Source organism: Oncorhynchus masou, chromosome 29, assembly GCF_036934945.1.
Source record: "Oncorhynchus masou masou isolate Uvic2021 chromosome 29, UVic_Omas_1.1, whole genome shotgun sequence".
NCBI classification, from domain to species: domain Eukaryota; kingdom Metazoa; phylum Chordata; class Actinopteri; order Salmoniformes; family Salmonidae; genus Oncorhynchus; species Oncorhynchus masou.
Genome location: NC_088240.1, coordinates 88,938,686 through 88,962,960, shown reverse-complemented (window position 1 = coordinate 88,962,960; position 24,275 = coordinate 88,938,686). Strand labels below are relative to the sequence as shown.

The 24,275-nt window shown below is 43.0% G+C and overlaps 1 protein-coding gene across 1 annotated transcript in view; it reads left to right on the top strand.

Moving 5' to 3' along the window:
• Positions 1-833: 833 nt before the first annotated feature.
• The window catches only part of LOC135519826 (FH1/FH2 domain-containing protein 3-like), a 40,806-nt gene continuing 17,364 nt past the window's right edge, over positions 834-24,275 (top strand). The window contains 13 exon segments of the mRNA XM_064945037.1: positions 834-853; positions 1,260-1,468; positions 2,448-3,017; positions 3,298-4,271; positions 7,290-7,448; positions 8,486-8,668; positions 9,227-9,346; positions 10,326-10,364; positions 10,367-10,435; positions 10,438-10,486; positions 11,022-11,217; positions 13,436-13,578; positions 13,652-13,701. Coding sequence (XP_064801109.1) covers positions 834-853; positions 1,260-1,468; positions 2,448-3,017; positions 3,298-4,271; positions 7,290-7,448; positions 8,486-8,668; positions 9,227-9,346; positions 10,326-10,364; positions 10,367-10,435; positions 10,438-10,486; positions 11,022-11,217; positions 13,436-13,578; positions 13,652-13,701 — 2,781 coding nt within the window.

Here is a 24,275-nt window from a genome sequence, read left to right as displayed (position 1 = left end):
ATCATTCAGATAGACACAGTGCTTTATATCAATGTAGATTCTAGAATCATTCAGATAGACACAGTGCTTTATATCAATGTAGATTCTAGAATCATTCAGATAGACACAGTGCTTTATATCAATGTGGATTCTAGAATCATTCAGATAGACACAGTGCTTTATATCAATGTAGATTCTAGAATCATTCAGATAGACACAGTGCTTTATATCAATTAAGATTCTAGAAACATTCAGATAGACACAGTGCTTTATATCAATTAAGAAGATTATAGAATCATTCAGATAGACACAGTGCTTTATATCAATAGATTCTAGAAAATGATAGACACAGTGCTTTATTCTAGAATCATTCAGATAGACACAGTGCTTTATATCAATTAAGAATCATTCAGATAGAATCATTCAGATAGACACAGTGCTTTATATCAATGTGGATTCTAGAATCATTCAGATAGACACAGTGCTTTATATCAATGTAGATTCTAGAATCATTCAGATAGACACAGTGCTTTATATCAATGTAGATTATAGAATCATTCAGATAGACACAGTGTTTTATATCAATGTAGATTCTAGAATCATTCAGATAGACACTGTTCTCTATTTAAATCTAGATCCTAGAATCATTCTCCTGTAATAAGTACAACATAAATACTCTGACATGAGGGAGTAATATGCCTTGAAACCTTTTTGAGGAGAATTGTTAGCAGATGTAGAACAAGTCAGGCTCAGCCTCTGGGCTGAAATATAGGTGTCAGGCCCCTCTAAACCTGCTGCTGTGCATTAAGACATGTACAACTGAATGGGACGAGGGCTGGAATTGGCTTTAAGTCATGGATACGGTCCAGATAAGGTAGGCTATGCATGTGTAATGTACCACCTTCCAGACATATGTATGATCCGTGTTATTTAGAACAGGAATCCTAGGTTATGTGTGTGACGTCTAAATGAAGATGAAACACTGTTATCAGACCCATCTGTGGAGAAGTCGCTGTCGGATACTGTAGGTATCTTCAACATGTATGTGTCAATTAAGCACCTGGAGAAATCCGAGAAGCATCACAGAGTCCCAGACATTTGGCCACTGTTTCAGAAAAGGAAGTGTGAGTGAACTGAATACAGTGTATTACTGGTAGGGGTGGCAGTAGCCTCGAGGTTAGAGCAATCTTCTCCGACCCCCATGAGATAGATATAACAATAGACCTAAACAGTTGAAGTAACATCCTTTTTGAATAATATTCTGGGACTCCCTCTTCCAGATATAAGTGTGTTGAGAGGCTCGCAGCAGAGGAGTATGAGAAAGAGAGAGAGCGCGCGAGAGCGCCACCCAGGGGGCGCACAGAGATCACCCTGAGCCTGAGCCCCACCCCCTCCAGTCGCTCCGCCTCCCCCCGCTGTGCCACGCCCTCCTCCATCGCCTCTCCGGAAGACGCTGGCAACATTCCATCCCAGACATCCCAGACGCAGGGTAAATAACCTTTTCCAAACGTTTAACCAACATTAAAGCTCCCATCTCAGATTCAGAGTAACATAACGTTCTCCAAACATTTAACAATCATTACCGGTCCAGAGAAGTTTTATGTATTTGTTCCCGGGGACTGAATTAACACAAGGAGGGTGATTCACTCACACTTTGGAATTAGAGTCAGCTGCACTAATGATGGCTGTATGTTGTCTATTGGGGGGAAATCATCAGGACTTGATAAGAAAAGGATTTCATTCTTGTTTTTCTGTGTGCTTCAGAATGAGGTGTCTGTAAGTGTATGTTGCTAAATCCCAAATATGTTCTGGGATGGGATGGACATTACTTTAGCTGCCTGTGGGAAAATGCTTTGCATGATAGTTTGAAATGTAGTGAGTGGCTAGGTTTTAGGTCCCAGGCATACCCCAGTGATTTGTATGTGATTGTAGTGTGGTTTTGGCTGTGGTAACGCCAGCCGCTAGGGCGTGGAACTCTTAATATGGGGTTCCATTCACATTCTACAGTAGGAGCCAGGAAGAGGTGTGGTGGACTGTGGACTACAGCACTGACCATAGAGGGACAAGCCTCTCAATACCTCACAGACTCAGTTATGATGATACATGAATGAATATCATGAGAACTAGATGTTGCTAGTCTGGGGGGGGGGGTTTCTAAACCAGCAAAATGGGATAATGGGATCAAATGAGAGGTCGAATCTAATTTCGAAACACATTGTCATCATAGCTGTTAATTAATTTCCTGTAACATTCAATGAAGTACGAATTGACATGCTTAACGACTTGTGCTCCAGACCAAAATCTAGACAATTTATAATTTTAATTAATTAAATGTCACAGAGCAATTTTATGGTATTTACATTATAAACAAGATAATTTAAAAATGATATCAGACGATATTGAAAAGGCACACAATCGAAACCCTTACAGGAGCTTTCTGTTTTGTTTGGTCCTGTTTTCTCTACCAGGAAGTGAAGTAGACGTAGAGCCAAGCCGTGACCTTCAGACTAGAACTACAAGTCCAGCGCCAGAGTTAATAGTATCAGGACCTTCTCCAGAACCCACAGAGCCCCCCTCCCAAACTCCCCCGGCGCCAGCCGAGGAGCAGGCAGAGACAGAGACGCAGACAGAGAAGCAGGAAGTAGCTGAAGTTGAGTCCAAGCAGGAAGTACTAGAGCTAGTGGAGTTAGCGGTAGATGAACAGACACAGGGTAAAGAGCAAGAAGAAAGTGAGGAGGAGGAGGAGGGTAAGGAGGAAGAGAGACAGTCAGGGAATGAGGTAGAGGGAGAAGAGAAGGTAGAAGAGGAGGTAGAGGGAGAAGAGGTGGAGATAGAAGATGTAGAAGTGGTAGAGATAGAGGTGGAGGAGGAGGGAGAGAGGGAGGTGGAGGAGCGGCTGGTCCTCCTCAGTGAGAAGGAGAGGCAGAACGAGGAAGTGAATGAGAAGGACAACTGTTCTGCCTCCAGTATCTCCTCAGCCAGTAGCACTCTGGAGAGAGAGGAGAGGGAGGAGAAAGTCAACAGCAACCTTGAACCAGGTACCAGCTGCCCATCAGAAGGAAATGCAGACTTTAGGACACTTGACCTTTTATGACTTAACATATGACTTGTGATTTGTGCCCATACTGTAAATGGAACACTTGCTAATCTTCCGTATGCTGTACATCAGTAGGCCGACATTAAAGTTCAACTCATGTCAGAACATTTCATTCCGCCCATATTCTCATTTCAGTTTCTGATATATAGATCTGCTCTCTATTCTGTTCTGAAGGCTAGTAATCCAATCCACCCTTCCTCCTTGTGTTTGTCCACCTCTAGGCCAGTGCATTAAGGAGGAAGACGTGAACGGGCAGTGCAGCAAGATCCTCAACAGCAAGCGCTTCATGCTGGACATGCTCTATGCCCAGAACAAGACCGCTGCCGACGAGGACGAAGAGAAGGCGGGAGAGACGGAACAGACGGAGAAATGCAAAGAGGGGATGGAGACGTCATCGCTAGAGGGTCAGGACGGGTCGTCGGTGGCCAGCTTAGCCAGTCGTATCTCTACACTGGAGGCCAGCAGGCAGGCCTGCGAGGAGAACGTCAAGAAGATGGAGGTGCAACACCTGGAGAACCAGGGGAGCGTCAGGGCCGTGGCCGAGAAATTTGGAGACCTTGTTAAAAGCCTTGTGTCGCCTCACGAGCTGGAGGCATTGGAGAAGCAGCAGCAGGGGCAGCTTCAACCTGATAAAGACAAAGCTCCTCCGGCCCCGTCCTCCTCTCCCCTACCTCCTAAGAAGGAGTCAGATTATATCTGGGACCAGCTGATGGCAGCCCCCAGGGAGCTGCGGATTAAAGAGATGGACTTTACAGACCTGGCAGACGAGGATGATCTGGACATCTTAGACGTGGACAGTGTGCTGATGGGCTCCAGTGACCTGATGATCCCTCCCCCTCCTCCCTGTCTCTCCACCCTGCCCCCTCCCCCTCCCCTGGGCCTGTTCGGCTGCCCCCCGCCCCCTCCTGTCCCTGGCATGATGCCCCCTCCCCCGCCCTTCATGCCCCCCGGACCCGCCCAGCCCTACCCGGGGTCCCCCCAGCTGAGCCGAGGGACAGCGGAGCCCCCTCTGTTCCAAAAGAAGAAGAAGACTATCCGTCTCTTCTGGAACGAGGTAAGGCCCATGGACGGCCAGTACAGGAGCCACAAGCGTTGTAGAGAGTCTCTCTGGTCCAAACTGGAGCCAGTCAAAGTGGACACGTCCAAGCTGGAACACCTGTTTGAAACCAAGTCCAAGGAGCTGCCTGTTACCAAGGTACCTTTGTTGACTGGTTTGGTTCTGCATATTTATACGTATAGGAAATGTATGTGGGTTTGCTCAAGAAATGAATTTGTGAAATGATGTCACCTAAAGCATTTAGGGGCGGGTTCCCGGACACAGATTAAGACTAGTCCAGGAAACAGCCCCATAGATGTTTCCAACTTGTCCTCTTCCTCCAGAGCACATAGGTTTAGACATCAGGTGTGGATCTACTAACTACACCTTCTGTTCTGTATACACTCAGCAGAACAGCACTAACCAGCTTCACCCTGGTGGTAAAGACTGACCTGCATGTTGTCTGTTCTGTAAACACTCAGCAGAACAGCACTAACCAGCTTCACCCTGGTGGTAAAGACTGACCTGCATGTTGTCTGTTCTGTATACACTCAGCAGAACAGCACTAACCAGCTTCACCGTGGTGGTAAAGACTGACCTGCATGTTGTCTGTTCTGTATACACTCAGCAGAACAGCACTAACCAGCTTCACCCTGGTGGTAAAGACTGACCTGCATGTTGTCTGTTCTGTAAACACTCAGCAGAACAGCACTAACCAGCTTCACCCTGGTGGTAAAGACTGACCTGCATGTTGTCTGTTCTGTATACACTCAGCAGAACAGCACTAACCAGCTTCACCTGGTGGTAAAGACTGACCTGCATGTTGTCTGTTCTGTATACACTCAGCAGAACAGTAACCAGCTTCACCCTGGTGGTAAAGACTGACCTGCATGTTGTCTGTTCTGTATACACTCAGCAGAACAGCACTAACCAGCTTCACCGTGGTGGTAAAGACTGACCTGCATGTTGTCTGTTCTGTATACACTCAGCAGAACAGCACTAACCAGCTTCACCGTGGTGGTAAAGACTGACCTGCATGTTGTCTGTTCTGTATACACTCAGCAGAACAGCACTAACCAGCTTCACCCTGGTGGTAAAGACTGACCTGCATGTTGTCTGTTCTGTATACACTCAGCAGAACAGCACTAACCAGCTTCACCGTGGTGGTAAAGACTGACCTGCATGTTGTCTGTTCTGTATACACTCAGCAGAACAGCACTAACCAGCTTCACCCTGGTGGTAAAGACTGACCTGCATGTTGTCTGTTCTGTATACACTCAGCAGAACAGCACTAACCAGCTTCACCCTGGTGGTAAAGACTGACCTGCATGTTGTCTGTTCTGTATACACTCAGCAGAACAGCACTAACCAGCTTCACCCTGGTGGTAAAGACTGACCTGCATGTTGTCTGTTCTGTATACACTCAGCAGAACAGCACTAACCAGCTTCACCGTGGTGGTAAAGACTGACCTGCATGTTGTCTGTTCTGTATACACTCAGCAGAACAGCACTAACCAGCTTCACCCTGGTGGTAAAGACTGACCTGCATGTTGTCTGTTCTGTATACACTCAGCAGAACAGCACTAACCAGCTTCACCCTGGTGGTAAAGACTGACCTGCATGTTGTCTGTTCTGTATACACTCAGCAGAACAGCACTAACCAGCTTCACCCTGGTGGTAAAGACTGACCTGCATGTTGTCTGTTCTGTATACACTCAGCAGAACAGCACTAACCAGCTTCACCCTGGTGGTAAAGACTGACCTGCATGTTGTCTGTTCTGTATACACTCAGCAGAACAGCACTAACCAGCTTCACCGTGGTGGTAAAGACTGACCTGCATGTTGTCTGTTCTGTATACACTCAGCAGAACAGCACTAACCAGCTTCACCGTGGTGGTAAAGACTGACCTGCATGTTGTCTGTTCTGTATACACTCAGCAGAACAGCACTAACCAGCTTCACCCTGGTGGTAAAGACTGACCTGCATGTTGTCTGTTCTGTAAACACTCAGCAGAACAGCACTAACCAGCTTCACCGTGGTGGTAAAGACTGACCTGCATGTTGTCTGTTCTGTATACACTCAGCAGAACAGCACTAACCAGCTTCACCGTGGTGGTAAAGACTGACCTGCATGTTGTCTGTTCTGTATACACTTAACCAGCTTCACCCTGGTGGTAAAGACTGACCTCATGTTGTCTGTTCTGGTTGGATTCTCAAAGCTGATAGAGGAAACTATGTTTTCTCTTCATAATTAGTTTATTTTGGTGTGTGTGTGTGTGTGTTTTGGTTTTGTCCGTTGAGCCTGTTGAGCTGGAGCCCCGTGTTCATGCTTCAGGCTCATTCATCCACAGCATCTAAAGTAGTGCCATTTTAGGGAATAGGCTGCCATTTATAGGGAACAGGGTGCCATTTGGGCGTAGCCCTGCTGTCCATGGTGACGTTCTGACTACGTCCTGCACCACACTGTCTCCTGCTTCAAACTATTGAAGAATGCTGTGCAGGATTTAAACCAGATTGTCTTAAATGTACTGTAGGTCCACCCTGTCGTCCCGACCTGCTAGTAGACAGAATGATGGACTGTGATGGATTCCCTCTAGTATCTTGTCAACATCATCAAAGGTGCAGCCTGTCTTCTATAAAGTTTTCTCCGTCACTTTAAACTCGACTGACTCTGAGATGGTTGAAAACTGAAAGCAGGAGGGATATATATAAATATAGATGTAGCTAGATATAGTGTAGAGAGGCCCTCCGCACAGGGAGGTCAGATCTACTATAAAAGGTCATGTACAGTATTACAGTCACACAGTTTTGGTCCCTGGCCCTGATCCATTGTGATTGAGACACTCTAGTCCTGAACGTTTCAACATTTGATCTCGCCGTCGTTTGTTAATGATGTATTTTTATGTTGAAAGTTTTATGGAATCCCTGGACTGATTTTATGTATAATACATTTGCAAAAATGTCTACAAACCTGTTTTCGCTTTGTCATTATGGGGTTTTCTGTGTAGATTGATGAGGAAAATGTTTTATTTAATGCATTTTAGAATAAGGCTGTAATGTAATAAAATGTGGAAAAAGTGAAGGGGTCTGAATACCTTTCTGAATGCGCTGTATAGTATAATACCAGTACTTTATTGTTGTTAATATAATGTCCTGTTTCTGTGTATCTCTACTCAGAAAACAGCAGTGGATGGGAAACGACAAGAGATTATTGTCCTGGACTCCAAACGGAGCAATGCCATCAACATCGGGCTGACCGTCCTCCCCCCTCCCCGCACCATCAAGACAGCCATCCTCAACTTCGACGAGTACGCTTTGAACAAGGAGGGGATCGAGGTAAGCTGCATGTGACATGGTATGTTGAAATGATTGGGCTATTATGATTATATATCCTCGTCGTTATCGATGTGTATCTCTAGCAAAGTCACCGTTGCCATTATCTCTTGAGTGTGAATCTGTGATGTCTAGTAATCTCAATGAAAGCATGTTGGAAAAACTGTGTATCTGTACAGTCAATACTGAAAACACTGCTTATTTCTGACCTGCCTAACATTTACTTCAACCGAGTCCAAAATAAACTTGGTTTCACTTAAAACCTGCACAAAAAAATACATATGTTTCCAATGTATTTCCACAACCAACTTTTCACTCCAAAAAATATATGTTTTCAATGAGTTGGGACTGGCTGTGGTCAGTGTGGACATGTCATGTGGTTTCTCAGCTGGAAGCCTGGAATCTTAGCTTATCTCATATAATGAATTATTGGTACGTACCATTAAAAGTTAGCTACACATGCATATTTTAAGATGGTTTTCTAACCATAATATAGACCTTTGGAGGACTTCAGATGGTGTAAATAATGATTAACGTTGCATCTCCTGTCTTATATAATCTGCTGTACTCTTCCATCTTTTCCATGGGAACGTTCTTATTTAGAGAGGAGCACTGTAATGTACTGCTCCACCTTCTACGTCTATTTCTCACAGACAGACAGCAGCAGAAAGGTAGAACATTCAGATGTCTGACAAGGTTGGAGGCCAAGGCAGGAATTATGATTTTTCCAATAGCAAATATGTTCGTTGATAATAAAAAATAACTGGAAAATTAGAAACATTCCATCTCTCCCACCACTCATCTCTATCTCCATCCCCCCCTTTCCTCTTCTCCTTCAACTCCCCCTTTCCTCTCCCATCTCCACGTCCAGCTTCCCTTTCTTCTCCTCCTTCAAATCCCTCCTTTCCTCTCCTCCTTCAACTCTGGTCCAGCCTCTCCAACCTAATGTGTGTGTCTGTGTATCTGAGGGGTTGGTACAGCAGCAGACACATTTATGTCTCCTATGGATTCATGTTCTTCTTCTTGTCCTCCTTTCCTAGAAAATCCTGACGATGATCCCGACGGAGGAGGAGAAGCAGAGGATCCAGGATGCTCAGCTGGTGAACCCTGACGTCCCCCTGGGATCAGCAGAGCAGTTCCTCCTCACCCTGTCCTCCATCACGGAGCTGTCCGCCCGGCTGCAGCTCTGGGCCTTCAAGATGGACTACGAGGTCACGGAGAAGGTCAGAGCACCGCCACCTTTCTGTCATCCCTGCACCAATTCCTATAAATGGAGTCATGCGCGACCTCACACTTCCTACGTGTATATCATCATCATCGTCGGATTGTGCAATACAAGAGAGAACTGTGAACATGGATTTGAATATGGATTGGCTTGTCGTAGTTAAGGAAATAGGTGTCGTAGTTCAGGAAATAGATGTTGATTTCCATATAGCACCTGACTCCTCTATGGCTCCTCATTGTTGTTGAACATACGGGTTCAGCGAAGAACAACATGATTATTCCTGGATGTTGTTTCTAGTTGCAGTCTTAAAGTAATAATCTGGTGACAGACGGTTACCATCTGTCCAACACACACACGCAGAGAATCATCTTACAGTAACTAGAGAAATAGTCCCAAACAAATCACTTAAACATTTAACCTTCAAATAAATCTCTCTGACATTTAACAATCATAAAGTATTCTCAGCTGGTTCCTGTAATGACTAGCTTCAGTTTAAAAGGCCGTATTTGATGTGTGTGCCACTCCCCCCCCCCCTCTCTCTCCCTCTGTTTTACAGGAAGTGGCAGAGCCTCTGCAGGACCTTAAGGAAGGGATGGACCAACTGGAGAAGAACAAGACGCTGCGTTACATCCTGTCCACGCTGCTGGCTATAGGCAACTTCCTTAACGGATCCAACGTGAGTAACATTACAGAAGTCTGGCCTGGGGCTGGAGGAAGAGAAGAGATGAGCTCTCTCCCCCTCCCCTCTCTCTCTCCCTCCTTCCCTCTGTGCCCCCTGCTAAGCACTGCCATATTGACTTGGCAAAGACAACAGTGTGCTCTATGTTTGTAGAGGAATGTGCTGTATGCTGTCCGTCTGTGTCTGTGCACCAGACACTAGCTAGCCCACTACAGCAGTGTGTCTGGAACGGGAAGGCCTCTGCTCAGCGATGCACCCAGCCTGACGCTGTCTGTCTATTGGAATGAAAGAGAGGCATAAAGGGAGACAGAGAGGGTTTGCCTGCGTGTGTGCATGCCGTGCTTGTGTGTCTCAAAGGTTTAGGATATGAGAGCCAAACATGCAAGTCAGAAAACATGAGGCATCAAGCAAGTAGTTCAGCTAAATAATGTCTGTGTTTATATTTGACGATAAACCATTTAAAATGGGCAAAGGAACAAAGCAACCCTCGTTAGGATGATGTCTTTCTGGAGATGTTTTTTATTCTCCTTTTTAGGTAGTGTGTGTGTGTGTGTGTGTGTGTTTAGGTAGCTCTGCTCATGCTAACTAACAATTGGTAAGTCTGCAGTTGATTGTGGTTTGTGATAATCACCGACTAATGAAGCTGAATTACTGGTTGACCACTCGATAGAAACCCTTTCTCTTTGTACAAGATCTCGCTGTCCAACATAAAAATACCGATGTTCTGTAATCTTGTTGTGGTGCATATTGGTGACTCATGCTAAAGCGGAAATTTACTGCAATTTGGGCCTCATTTTGGGAGTCTGATGTTAATAGCATAGACTTGTGTCTGTTGTAGTTACATAATGGGTGTGCTTCTTTTGTGTGTGTGTGTGTGTGTGTGTGCATGTGTGTGTGTGTGCATGTGCGTGTGAGTGCATGTGCGTGTGTGCGTGTGTGTGCGTGTACGTGTGTGTGTGTGTGTTTATGTATCCAGGCGAAGGGCTTTGAGCTGGGTTACCTGGAGAAGGTTGCGTGGAGGTAAAGGACACGGTTCATAAGCAGTGTCTACTGCACCATGCCTGTTCCATTGTGGTGGAGAAGTTTGAGCAGACAGCTCAGACCTGTACTCTGAGATAGGAGCCATCACCCGTCTCGGCTAACCATACGCCTGTGATGGCCTTAGTATAAAGGACTCATGGAAATGATGTTTATCCTTGTAATCCATTTCTTACTATCTAGCAAAACCATAGCTAGATTCAATCTGTAATCCATTTCTTACTATCTAGCAAAACCTATAGCTAGATTCAATCTGATCACCCCATTTCGACGATGTACCTTTTTGCAATGTTTCCGTGGAGACCACATTCACGGTAAACGCTGCGTATGTGGGCTCAATCGGAAATGACCTTTAAATTGATGTCGCGCTACAACGCGATGCTCTGCAGTCTGGATTGAACCTAGGTCCTAATCAATAATGATTGTCAGAAATCATTTATTTTATGTCCATGTAAGCAGCTTTAGGTGTTACTCATTAATTACGACGGTTGCTTGTATCGAATCCAAAATGCCATCTCCTGCCATTGTGTAGCTTGAGCAAGGCATTAAGTCTAACCTCTAAACTAATCCAGGGGCAACACATTTCCTGTGAACAACGGACAATAAAGTAAACTTCTTCTCTGCCACCTTGTTTCTCAGGTGGACTTCGACCAGCTCCAAGACAACCTGAGCCAGATGGAGCGACGCTGCAAAGCATCGTGGGACCACCTCAAGGTCATCGCCAAGCACGAGATGAAGCCTGCGCTCAAACAGAAGATGTCTGACTTCCTAAAGGACTGTGCAGAGAGAATCATCATCTTGAAGATAGTCCATCGGAGAATTATCAACCGGTATGATTATAGTGACGGGTCTTCTGATGCATTCTCGTTGAAATACTATCCAACGTAGCTGTTTCTCCAGAGAGATAACGGTGTGATATCTGACGCCGTCTGTTTCTCCAGAGAGAGATAACGGTGTGATATCTTACGCCATCTGTTTCTCCAGAGAGAGATAACGGTGTGATATCTGACGCCATCTGTTTCTCCAGAGAGATAACGGTGTGATATCTGACGCCGTCTGTTTCTCCAGAGAGAGATAACGGTGTGATATCTGACGCTATCTGTTTCTCCAGAGAGAGATAACGGTGTGATATCTGACGCCGTCTGTTTCTCCAGAGAGAGATAAAGGTGTGATATCTTACGCCGTCTGTTTCTCCAGAGAGAGATAACGGTGTGATATCTGACTCCGTCTGTTTCTCCAGAGAGAGATAACGGTGTGATATCTGACGCCATCTGTTTCTCCAGAGAGAGATAACGGTGTGATATCTGACGCCATCTGTTTCTCCAGAGAGAGATAACAGTGTGCTATCTGACACCGTCTGTTTCTCCAGAGAGAGATAACGGTGTGATATCTGATGCCATCTGTTTCTCCAGAGAGAGATAACGGTGTAATATCTGACGCCGTCTGTTTCTCCTGAGAGAGATAACGGTGTGATATCTTACACCATCTGTTTCTCCAGAGAGAGATAACGGTGTGATAACTGACGCCGTCTGTTTCTCCAGAGAGAGATAACGGTGTGATATCTGACGCTGTCTGTTTCTCCAGAGAGAGATAACGGTGTGATATCTGACACCATCTGTTTCTCCAGAGAGAGATAACGGTGTGATATCTGACGCCGTCTGTTTCTCCAGAGAGAGATAAAGGTGTGATATCTGACGCCGTCTGTTTCTCCAGAGAGAGATAACGGTGTGATATCTGACTCCGTCTGTTTCTCCAGAGAGAGATAACGGTGTGATATCTGACGCCGTCTGTTTCTCCAGAGAGAGATAACGGTGTGATATCTGACGCCGTCTGTTTCTCCAGAGTTGAGATAACAGTGTGTATCTGACACCGTCTGTTTCTCCAGCAGAGAGATAACGGTGTGATATCTGACGCCATCTGTTTCTCCAGAGAGAGATAACGGTGTAATATCACAGCCGTCTGTTTCTCCTGAGAGAGATATGGGGTGGCTGATAGCTTACACCATCTGTTTCTCCAGAGAGAGATAATGGTGTGATAAAGGGAATATGCCGTCTGTTTCTCCAGAGAGAGATAACGGTGTGATATCTGACGCTGTCTGTTTCTCCAGAGAGAGATAACGGTGTGATATCTGACACCATCTGTTTCTCCAGAGAGAGATAACGGTGTGATATCTTACGCCATCTGTTTCTCCAGAGAGAGATAACGGTGTGATAACTCCTGTCTTCGTCTGTTTCTCCAGAGAGAGATAACGGTGTGATAACTCCGCAGTCTGTTTCTCCAGAGAGAGATAACGGTGTGATATCTGACGCAGTCTGTTTCTCCAGAGAGAGATAACGGTGTGATATCTGGACGCAGTCTGTTTCTCCAGAGAGAGATAACGGTGTGATATCTGACGCAGTCTGTTTCTCCAGAGAGAGATAACTGTGATATCGGACAACTAAGTCTGTTTCTCCAGAGAGATAACTTGTGATATCTGACGTTTAGTCTGTTTCTCCAGAAAGAGATAACGGTGTGATATCTGACGCAGTCTGTTTCTCCAGAGAGAGATAACGGTGTGATATCGGACGCAGTCTGTTTCTCCAGAGAGAGATAACGGTGTGATATCTGACGCCGTCTGTTTCTCCAGAGAGATAACCTTGTGATATCTGACGCAGTCTGTTTCTCCAGAGAGAGATAACGGTGTGATATCGGACGCAGTCTGTTTCTCCAGAGAGAGATAACGGTGTGATATCTGACGCAGTCTGTTTCTCCAGAGAGAGATAACGGTGTGATATCTGACGCAGTCTGTTTCTCCAGAGAGAGATAACGGTGTGATATCTGATTTACAAGTCTGTTTCTCCAGAGAGAGATAACGGTGTGATATCTGACACCGTCTGTTTCTCCAGAGAGAGATAACGGTGTGATATCTGACGCCGTCTGTTTCTCCAGAGAGAGATAACGGTGTGATATCTGACGCCGTCTGTTTCTCCAGAGAGAGATAACGGTGTGATATCGGACGCCATAGACTGCAATGTGATGCCATCATGTTTTTCTCTCTCCGTGTTGCAGGTTCCATGCCTTCCTGTTGTTCCTGGGCCATCCAGCGTACGCTGTGCGGGAGGTCAGCATCCACCGCTTCAGTAAGATCCTCAGTGAGTTTGCCCTGGAGTACCGGACCACACGGGAACGCGTCCTGCAACAGAAACAGAAGACTCCCTCCAGCCCAGAGCCTAGGGCCTGCAGCCTGTTGTCCTGTAGGAGGGAGATGGAGCAGGAGAAATAACCCACCCAACCACAGAGAGAGGAACAAGACCAGAGGAAAGATGATCACAGATGTGAGTGTTGTTGTTCACTTAACAGGCCTGCTCATGGGAAGTGGCTCAAATGGTGCCCTACTCCCTATATAGTGGACTACCTTTGACCAGGGCTCTGCTAAAAAATGGTGTCCTATAAAGGGAATAGGGTAGCATTTGGGACGCAGACCTTGTATATTTAAACACTTTTAGTCTCTTGCCCCATCTGGTCTCTTTTTCCTTTGTAGGCTTCTCCTGTCTTCTCCTGTGTTCTCCTGTGTTTTTATGTCTTCTCCTGTCTTCTCCTGTGTTCTCCTGTCTTCTCCTGTCTTCTCCTGTGTTCTTATGTCTTCTCCTGTCTTCTCCTGTGTTCTCCTGTCTTCTCCTGTGTTCTTATGTCTTCTCCTGTGTTCTCCTGTCTTCTCCTGTGTTCTCCTGTGTTTTTATGTCTTCTCCTGTCTTCTCCTGTGTTCTCCTGTCTACTCCTGTGTTCTCCTGTGTTCTCCTGTATTATCTTGTCTTCTCCTGTGTTCTCCTGTAATTCTCTTGTCTTCTCCTGTCTTCTCCTGTGTTCTCCTGTATTCTCCTGTCTTCTCCTGTGTTCTCCTGTCTTCTCCTGTCTTCTCCTGTTATTCTGCCCTTGAGTTGCGTTCCCATGCAAAACTAGACAGATAGCTAACAACTAAGTCTTCAATAAAACTCCCAAGGCATGACTTTTCTTGAATGAATATATTGAAAACGTTTGTTGTGAAACTGCAAAATACAGAAAAGAATATACTTTAATATTCAATTCACACCGACATACTGTAGCTGTACATTAAACATTTGAAGTTGCATAAATACAAAGCAAGCACTAAGGTCCCATGCATCTGGCATGATGCCAAACCATATAGCTAATTGTTACTCATATGGTAATTGGCTCCTTTCATTACTCTAATAATGTACAACCATCTATGTAGAATAACAAAGCATATTACACTAGAAACAGTAACAAAACTACAGTATTGTATATTTTACAATTCATTTGCATGACGCATGAGCAAAGTAATACAGCTAACGACATACATTAAAGGCATTGCAATTTGTGAGTAAATGCAACCAACATTGATATGTAAGCAACTCTATCAATAACAAGATTATCATCATTATCTAAATACTTGAATCGAACTTACAAACAAATATTTTTCCAAGGCTGAAGCGTGACAAGAAATAACTACATTGAAAGACCTGCACCGTAGCATTGTTTGTAGCTGCTTCTATGCGTGCAGAGCAAATTCTGTACTTCCTGTTTGCATCGTCTTTCTAAGTACCAGAAAGCTCCACTAGGGGGCAAATAACACCATTGAACACAATGAAAATCCAATTTAACCATTGTAATAAAATAATCTGTTACCTTCTAATAGGATGGCAGCACACCTGTATTCTCTTGTCTTCTCCGTGTGTTCTTATGTCTTCTCTTGTCTTCTCCGGTGTTCTTATGTCTTCTCCTGTCTTCTCCTGTGTTCTCTTCACCTGAGACTCTCTCAATTTCTTTCTTGAACTTCCTCATTGTCATCCTCAGGATTTCATACCCACCTGCTCACTCTCCAAACACGTGGCCACTGGTCACCCCAGACAACGCATTCATTTCCAATGACATCAGCATAGTTTCACACATCCAGTACAGTGATTGGTTACTGTAACAGTAATCAGTGATCTGTTTACTATGTATCCTATTCTAAAACAGCAGGACTGATCCCCTCTCCCCATACTCCTGCTCCTCCTCCTTCTACCCATCCTCCTCCTACTCCTCTACCACTGCCCCCCCTCCACCTGCTCCTCCTCCTGCTCCCACTCCTCCCTGTGTGATGATGAAACTCCCTCCAGCCCAGAGGGGCCTGCAGCCTGCTGTAGGAGGGAGATGGAGCAGCACTCCAGGGCCTGTTGTCCTTGGTAGGGTTCACCTCCAGTTCAAGAGCACCCTAATTCAATCCCTGTGTGAAATATTCCAACCTTTGGCTGTCCATGCAGGAGAAATAACTAGCCCCACAGCGTGATCACGCTGCTCTCACAGGGAGGAGGGGAGCACAGTTGTGTGGGTCATCACACCCAATGGTGAATTTGTGGACGGTACAAAGGACAAGACGTGTGTTAATAGTCGACCAGCGTTTTTAGATAACCTCATTTACAGAATAGAACATTCCTCATCCTTCTTTTTGTCAGAGGTCATATTTCTGCTCTTTCTGTTTGACAATGGCGCCTCCAGCACATCTCATAACATCTCCTTTTCTGACTCCCTCTTCATTTCATCTTCTTCCCTTTCCTCTGTAGAGTGAGGATGAAGAGGATGGTGAGGTATGGGTGTGTGTGTGTGTGTGTGTGTGTGTGTGTGTGTGTGTGTGTGTGTGTGTGTGTGCGTGTGTGTGTGTGTGTGTGTGTGTGTGTGTGTGTGTGTGTGTGTGTGTGTGAACAGGTGCATGTGTGTGTGTTATTTTTCCTGTGGTAGTAATGTCTCTAACCTTGAACCAAAAGCCAGAATTCTTCATCACGATCAAGTTGACATATTTCTCTCAGGTTATGTGCTCTGTATTGTTGCTGTGATTTTGAATGCAGCCACATGTACAACCAACATTACTGCCAAATCCTTGTTGTTATTGAGTTGTTATTGATTCGTACTAGAATGTAACTTTACTAACGTTATCATTTAAAAACATCTACTAGATGTACTATTTATAGTCTTTACAGTATTTACTGAATACTAGAAGTGCCTGCAAAATTGTACTCTATGTTCTAGTACATTGTATAGGGAATAGGGTGCTATTTGGGATGCAGACTAGGTATTGACAGTATGTTTAGAGGAACCAGCTACAGTAGTAGTTATCAGACTAGGTATTGACAGTATGTTTAGAGGAACCAGCTACAGTAGTAGTTATCAGACTAGGTATTGACAGTATGTTTAGAGGAACCAGCTACAGTAGTAGTTATCAGACTAGGTATTGACAGTATGTTTAGAGGAACCAGCTACAGTAGTAGTTATCAGACTAGGTATTGACAGTATGTTTAGAGGAACCAGCTACAGTAGTAGTTATCAGACTAGGTATTGACAGTATGTTTAGAGGAACCAGCTACAGTAGTAGTTATCAGACTAGGTATTGACAGTATGTTTAGAGGAACCAGCTACAGTAGTAGTTATCAGACTAGGTATTGACAGTATGTTTAGAGGAACCAGCTACAGTAGTAGTTATCAGACTAGGTATTGACAGTATGTTTAGAGGAACCAGCTACAGTAGTAGTTATCAGACTAGGTATTGACAGTATGTTTAGAGGAACCAGCTACAGTAGTAGTTATCAGACTAGGTATTGACAGTATGTTTAGAGGAACCAGCTACAGTAGTAGTTATCAGACTAGGTATTGACAGTATGTTTAGAGGAACCAGCTACAGTAGTAGTTATCAGACTAGGTATTGACAGTATGTTTAGAGGAACCAGCTACAGTAGTAGTTATCAGACTAGTTATTGACTAGAGGAACCAACAGTAGTAGTTATCAGACTAGGTATTGACAGTATGTTTAGAGGAACCAGCTACAGTAGTAGTTATCAGACTAGGTATTGACAGTATGTTTAGAGGAACCAGCTACAGTAGTAGTTATCAGACTAGGTATTGACAGTATGTTTAGAGGAACCAGCTACAGTAGTAGTTATCAGACTAGGTATTGACAGTATGTTTAGAGGAACCAGCTACAGTAGTAGTTATCAGACTAGGTATTGACAGTATGTTTAGAGGAACCAGCTACAGTAGTAGTTATCAGACTAGGTATTGACAGTATGTTTAGAGGAACCAGCTACAGTAGTAGTTATCAGACTAGGTATTGACAGTATGTTTAGAGGAACCAGCTACAGTAGTAGTTATCAGACTAGGTATTGACAGTATGTTTAGAGGAACCAGCTACAGTAGTAGTTATCAGACTAGGTATTGACAGTATGTTTAGAGGAACCAGCTACAGTAGTAGTTATCAGACTAGGTATTGACAGTAGTAGTTATCAGACTAGGTATTGACAGTATGTTTAGAGGAACCAGCTACAGTAGTAGTTATCAGTATTGACAGTATGTTTAGAGGAACCAGACTAGGTATTGACAGTATGTTTAGAGGAACCAGCTACAGTAGTAGTTATCAGACTAGGTATTGACAGTATGTTTAGAGGAACCAGCTACAGTAGTAGTTATCAGACTAGGTATTGACAGTATGTTTAGAGGAACCAGCTACAGTAGTAGTTATCAGACTAGGTATTGACAGTATGTTTAGAGGAACCAGCTACAGTAGTAGTTATCAGACTAGGTATTGACAGTATGTTTAGAGGAACCAGCTACAGTAGTAGTTATCAGACTAGGTATTGACAGTATGTTTAGAGGAACCAGCTACAGTAGTAGTTATCAGACTAGGTATTGACAGTATGTTTAGAGGAACCAGCTACAGTAGTAGTTATCAGACTAGGTATTGACAGTATGTTTAGAGGAACCAGCTACAGTAGTAGTTATCAGACTAGGTATTGACAGTATGTTTAGAGGAACCAGCTACAGTAGTAGTTATCAGACTAGGTATTGACAGTATGTTTAGAGGAACCAGCTACAGTAGTAGTTATCAGACTAGGTATTGACAGTATGTTTAGAGGAACCAGCTACAGTAGTAGTTATCAGACTAGGTATTGACAGTATGTTTAGAGGAACCAGCTACAGTAGTAGTTATCAGACTAGGTATTGACAGTATGTTTAGAGGAACCAGCTACAGTAGTAGTTATCAGACTAGGTATTGACAGTATGTTTAGAGGAACCAGCTACAGTAGTAGTTATCAGACTAGGTATTGACAGTATGTTTAGAGGAACCAGCTACAGTAGTAGTTATCAGACTAGGTATTGACAGTATGTTTAGAGGAACCAGCTACAGTAGTAGTTATCAGACTAGGTATTGACAGTATGTTTAGAGGAACCAGCTACAGTAGTAGTTATCAGACTAGGTATTGACAGTATGTTTAGAGGAACCAGCTACAGTAGTAGTTATCAGACTAGGTATTGACAGTATGTTTAGAGGAACAGTATGTTTAGAGGAACCAGCTACAGTAGTAGTTATCAGACTAGGTATTGACAGTATGTTTAGAGGAACCAGCTACAGTAGTAGTTATCAGACTAGGTATTGACAGTATGTTTAGAGGAACCAGCTACAGTAGTAGTTATCAGACTAGGTATTGACAGTATGTTTAGAGGAACCAGCTACAGTAGTAGTTATCAGACTAGGTATTGACAGTATGTTTAGAGGAACCAGCTACAGTAGTAGTTATCAGACTAGGTATTGACAGTATGTTTAGAGGAACCAGCTACAGTAGTAGTTATCAGACTAGGTATTGACAGTATGTTTAGAGGAACCAGCTACAGTAGTAGTTATCAGACTAGGTATTGACAGTATGTTTAGAGGAACCAGCTACAGTAGTAGTTATCAGACTAGGTATTGACAGTATGTTTAGAGGAACCAGCTACAGTAGTAGTTATCAGACTAGGTATTGACAGTATGTTTAGAGGAACCAGCTACAGTAGTAGTTATCAGACTAGGTATTGACAGTATGTTTTACAGTAGTAGTTATCAGACTAGGTATTGACAGTATGTTTAGAGGAACCAGCTACAGTAGTAGTTATCAGACTAGGTATTGACAGTATGTTTAGAGGAACCAGCTACAGTAGTAGTTATCAGACTAGGTATTGACAGTATGTTTAGAGGAACCAGCTACAGTAGTAGTTATCAGACTAGGTATTGACAGTATGTTTAGAGGAACCAGCTACAGTAGTAGTTATCAGACTAGGTATTGACAGTATGTTTAGAGGAACCAGCTACAGTAGTAGTTATCAGACTAGGTATTGACAGTATGTTTAGAGGAACCAGCTACAGTAGTAGTTATCAGACTAGGTATTGACAGTATGTTTAGAGGAACCAGCTACAGTAGTAGTTATCAGACTAGTATGTTTGACAGTATGTTTAGAGGAACCAGCTACAGTAGTAGTTATCAGACTAGGTATTGACAGTATGTTTAGAGGAACCAGCTACAGTAGTAGTTATCAGACTAGGTATTGACAGTATGTTTAGAGGAACCAGCTACAGTAGTAGTTATCAGACTAGGTATTGACAGTATGTTTAGAGGAACCAGCTACAGTAGTAGTTATCAGACTAGGTATTGACAGTATGTTTAGAGGAACCAGCTACAGTAGTAGTTATCAGACTAGGTATTGACAGTATGTTTAGAGGAACCAGCTACAGTAGTAGTTATCAGACTAGGTATTGACAGTATGTTTAGAGGAACCAGCTACAGTAGTAGTTATCAGACTAGGTATTGACAGTATGTTTAGAGGAACCAGCTACAGTAGTAGTTATCAGACTAGGTATTGACAGTATGTTTAGAGGAACCAGCTACAGTAGTAGTTATCAGACTAGGTATTGACAGTATGTTTAGAGGAACCAGCTACAGTAGTAGTTATCAGACTAGGTATTGACAGTATGTTTAGAGGAACCAGCTACAGTAGTAGTTATCAGACTAGGTATTGACAGTATGTTTAGAGGAACCAGCTACAGTAGTAGTTATCAGACTAGGTATTGACAGTATGTTTAGAGGAACCAGCTACAGTAGTAGTTATCAGACTAGGTATTGACAGTATGTTTAGAGGAACCAGCTACAGTAGTAGTTATCAGACTAGGTATTGACAGTATGTTTAGAGGAACCAGCTACAGTAGTAGTTATCAGACTAGGTATTGACAGTATGTTTAGAGGAACCAGCTACAGTAGTAGTTATCAGACTAGGTATTGACAGTATGTTTAGAGGAACCAGCTACAGTAGTAGTTATCAGACTAGGTAGGTATTGACAGTATGTTTAGAGGAACCAGCTACAGTAGTAGTTATCAGACTAGGTATTGACAGTATGTTTAGAGGAACCAGCTACAGTAGTAGTTATCAGACTAGGTATTGACAGTATGTTTAGAGGAACCAGCTACAGTAGTAGTTATCAGACTAGGTATTGACAGTATGTTTAGAGGAACCAGCTACAGTAGTAGTTATCAGACTAGGTATTGACAGTATGTTTAGAGGAACCAGCTACAGTAGTAGTTATCAGACTAGGTATTGACAGTATGTTTAGAGGAACCAGCTACAGTAGTAGTTATCAGACTAGGTATTGACAGTATGTTTAGAGGAACCAGCTACAGTAGTAGTTATCAGACTAGGTATTGACAGTATGTTTAGAGGAACCAGCTACAGTAGTAGTTATCAGACTAGGTATTGACAGTATGTTTAGAGGAACCAGCTACAGTAGTAGTTATCAGACTAGGTATTGACAGTATGTTTAGAGGAACCAGCTACAGTAGTAGTTATCAGACTAGGTATTGACAGTATGTTTAGAGGAACCAGCTACAGTAGTAGTTATCAGACTAGGTATTGACAGTATGTTTAGAGGAACCAGCTACAGTAGTAGTTATCAGACTAGGTATTGACAGTATGTTTAGAGGAACCAGCTACAGTAGTAGTTATCAGACTAGGTATTGACAGTATGTTTAGAGGAACCAGCTACAGTAGTAGTTATCAGACTAGGTATTGACAGTATGTTTAGAGGAACCAGCTACAGTAGTAGTTATCAGACTAGGTATTGACAGTATGTTTAGAGGAACCAGCTACAGTAGTAGTTATCAGACTAGGTATTGACAGTATGTTTAGAGGAACCAGCTACAGTAGTAGTTATCAGACTAGTAGTATTGACAGTATGTTTAGAGGAACCAGCTACAGTAGTAGTTATCAGACTAGGTATTGACAGTATGTTTAGAGGAACCAGCTACAGTAGTAGTTATCAGACTAGGTATTGACAGTATGTTTAGAGGAACCAGCTACAGTAGTAGTTATCAGACTAGGTATTGACAGTATGTTTAGAGGAACCAGCTACAGTAGTAGTTATCAGACTAGGTATTGACAGTATGTTTAGAGGAACCAGCTACAGTAGTAGTTATCAGACTAGGTATTGACAGTATGTTTAGAGGAACCAGCTACAGTAGTAGTTATCAGACTAGGTATTGACAGTATGTTTAGAGGAACCAGCTACAGTAGTAGTTATCAGACTAGGTATTGACAGTATGTTTAGAGGAACCAGCTACAGTAGTAGTTATCAGACTAGGTATTGACAGTATGTTTAGAGGAACCAGCTACAGTAGTAGTTATCAGACTAGGTATTGACAGTATGTTTAGAGGAACCAGCTACAGTAGTAGTTATCAGACTAGGTATTGACAGTATGTTTAGAGGAACCAGCTACAGTAGTAGTTATCAGACTAGGTATTGACAGTATGTTTAGAGGAACCAGCTACAGTAGTAGTTATCAGACTAGGTATTGACAGTATGTTTAGAGGAACCAGCTACAGTAGTAGTTATCAGACTAGGTATTGACAGTATGTTTAGAGGAACCAGCTACAGTAGTAGTTATCAGACTAGGTATTGACAGTATGTTTAGAGGAACCAGCTACAGTAGTAGTTATCAGACTAGGTATTGACAGTATGTTTAGAGGAACCAGCTACAGTAGTAGTTATCAGACTAGGTATTGACAGTATGTTTAGAGGAACCAGCTACAGTAGTATGTTTAGAGGAACCAGCTACAGTAGTTATCAGACTAGGTATTGACAGTATGTTTAGAGGAACCAGCTACAGTAGTAGTTATCAGACTAGGTATTGACAGTATGTTTAGAGGAACCAGCTACAGTAGTAGTTATCAGACTAGGTATTGACAGTATGTTTAGAGGAACCAGCTACAGTAGTAGTTATCAGACTAGGTATTGACAGTATGTTTAGAGGAACCAGCTACAGTAGTAGTTATCAGACTAGGTATTGACAGTATGTTTAGAGGAACCAGCTACAGTAGTAGTTATCAGACTAGGTATTGACAGTATGTTTAGAGGAACCAGCTACAGTAGTAGTTATCAGACTAGGTATTGACAGTATGTTTAGAGGAACCAGCTACAGTAGTAGTTATCAGACTAGGTATTGACAGTATGTTTAGAGGAACCAGCTACAGTAGTAGTTATCAGACTAGGTATTGACAGTATGTTTAGAGGAACCAGCTACAGTAGTAGTTATCAGACTAGGTATTGACAGTATGTTTAGAGGAACCAGCTACAGTAGTAGTTATCAGACTAGGTATTGACAGTATGTTTAGAGGAACCAGCTACAGTAGTAGTTATCAGACTAGGTATTGACAGTATGTTTAGAGGAACCAGCTACAGTAGTAGTTATCAGACTAGGTATTGACAGTATGTTTAGAGGAACCAGCTACAGTAGTAGTTATCAGACTAGGTATTGACAGTATGTTTAGAGGAACCAGCTACAGTAGTAGTTATCAGACTAGGTATTGACAGTATGTTTAGAGGAACCAGTTACAGTAGTAGTTATCAGACTAGGTATTGACAGTATGTTTAGAGGAACCAGCTACAGTAGTAGTTATCAGACTAGGTATTGACAGTATGTTTAGAGGAACCAGCTACAGTAGTAGTTATCAGACTAGGTATTGACAGTATGTTTAGAGGAACCAGCTACAGTAGTAGTTATCAGACTAGGTATTGACAGTATGTTTAGAGGAACCAGCTACAGTAGTAGTTATCAGACTAGGTATTGACAGTATGTTTAGAGGAACCAGCTACAGTAGTAGTTATCAGACTAGGTATTGACAGTATGTTTAGAGGAACCAGCTACAGTAGTAGTTATCAGACTAGGTATTGACAGTATGTTTAGAGGAACCAGCTACAGTAGTAGTTATCAGACTAGGTATTGACAGTATGTTTAGAGGAACCAGCTACAGTAGTAGTTATCAGACTAGGTATTGACAGTATGTTTAGAGGAACCAGCTACAGTAGTAGTTATCAGACTAGGTATTGACAGTATGTTTAGAGGAACCAGCTACAGTAGTAGTTATCAGACTAGGTATTGACAGTATGTTTAGAGGAACCAGCTACAGTAGTAGTTATCAGACTAGGTATTGACAGTATGTTTAGAGGAACCAGCTACAGTAGTAGTTATCAGACTAGGTATTGACAGTATGTTTAGAGGAACCAGCTACAGTAGTAGTTATCAGACTAGGTATTGACAGTATGTTTAGAGGAACCAGCTACAGTAGTAGTTATCAGACTAGGTATTGACAGTATGTTTAGAGGAACCAGCTACAGTAGTAGTTATCAGACTAGGTATTGACAGTATGTTTAGAGGAACCAGCTACAGTAGTAGTTATCAGACTAGGTATTGACAGTATGTTTAGAGGAACCAGCTACAGTAGTAGTTATCAGACTAGGTATTGACAGTATGTTTAGAGGAACCAGTATGTTTAGAGGAACCAGCTACAGTAGTAGTTATCAGACTAGGTATTGACAGTATGTTTAGAGGAACCAGCTACAGTAGTAGTTATCAGACTAGGTATTGACAGTATGTTTAGAGGAACCAGCTACAGTAGTAGTTATCAGACTAGGTATTGACAGTATGTTTAGAGGAACCAGCTACAGTAGTAGTTATCAGACTAGGTATTGACAGTATGTTTAGAGGAACCAGCTACAGTAGTAGTTATCAGACTAGGTATT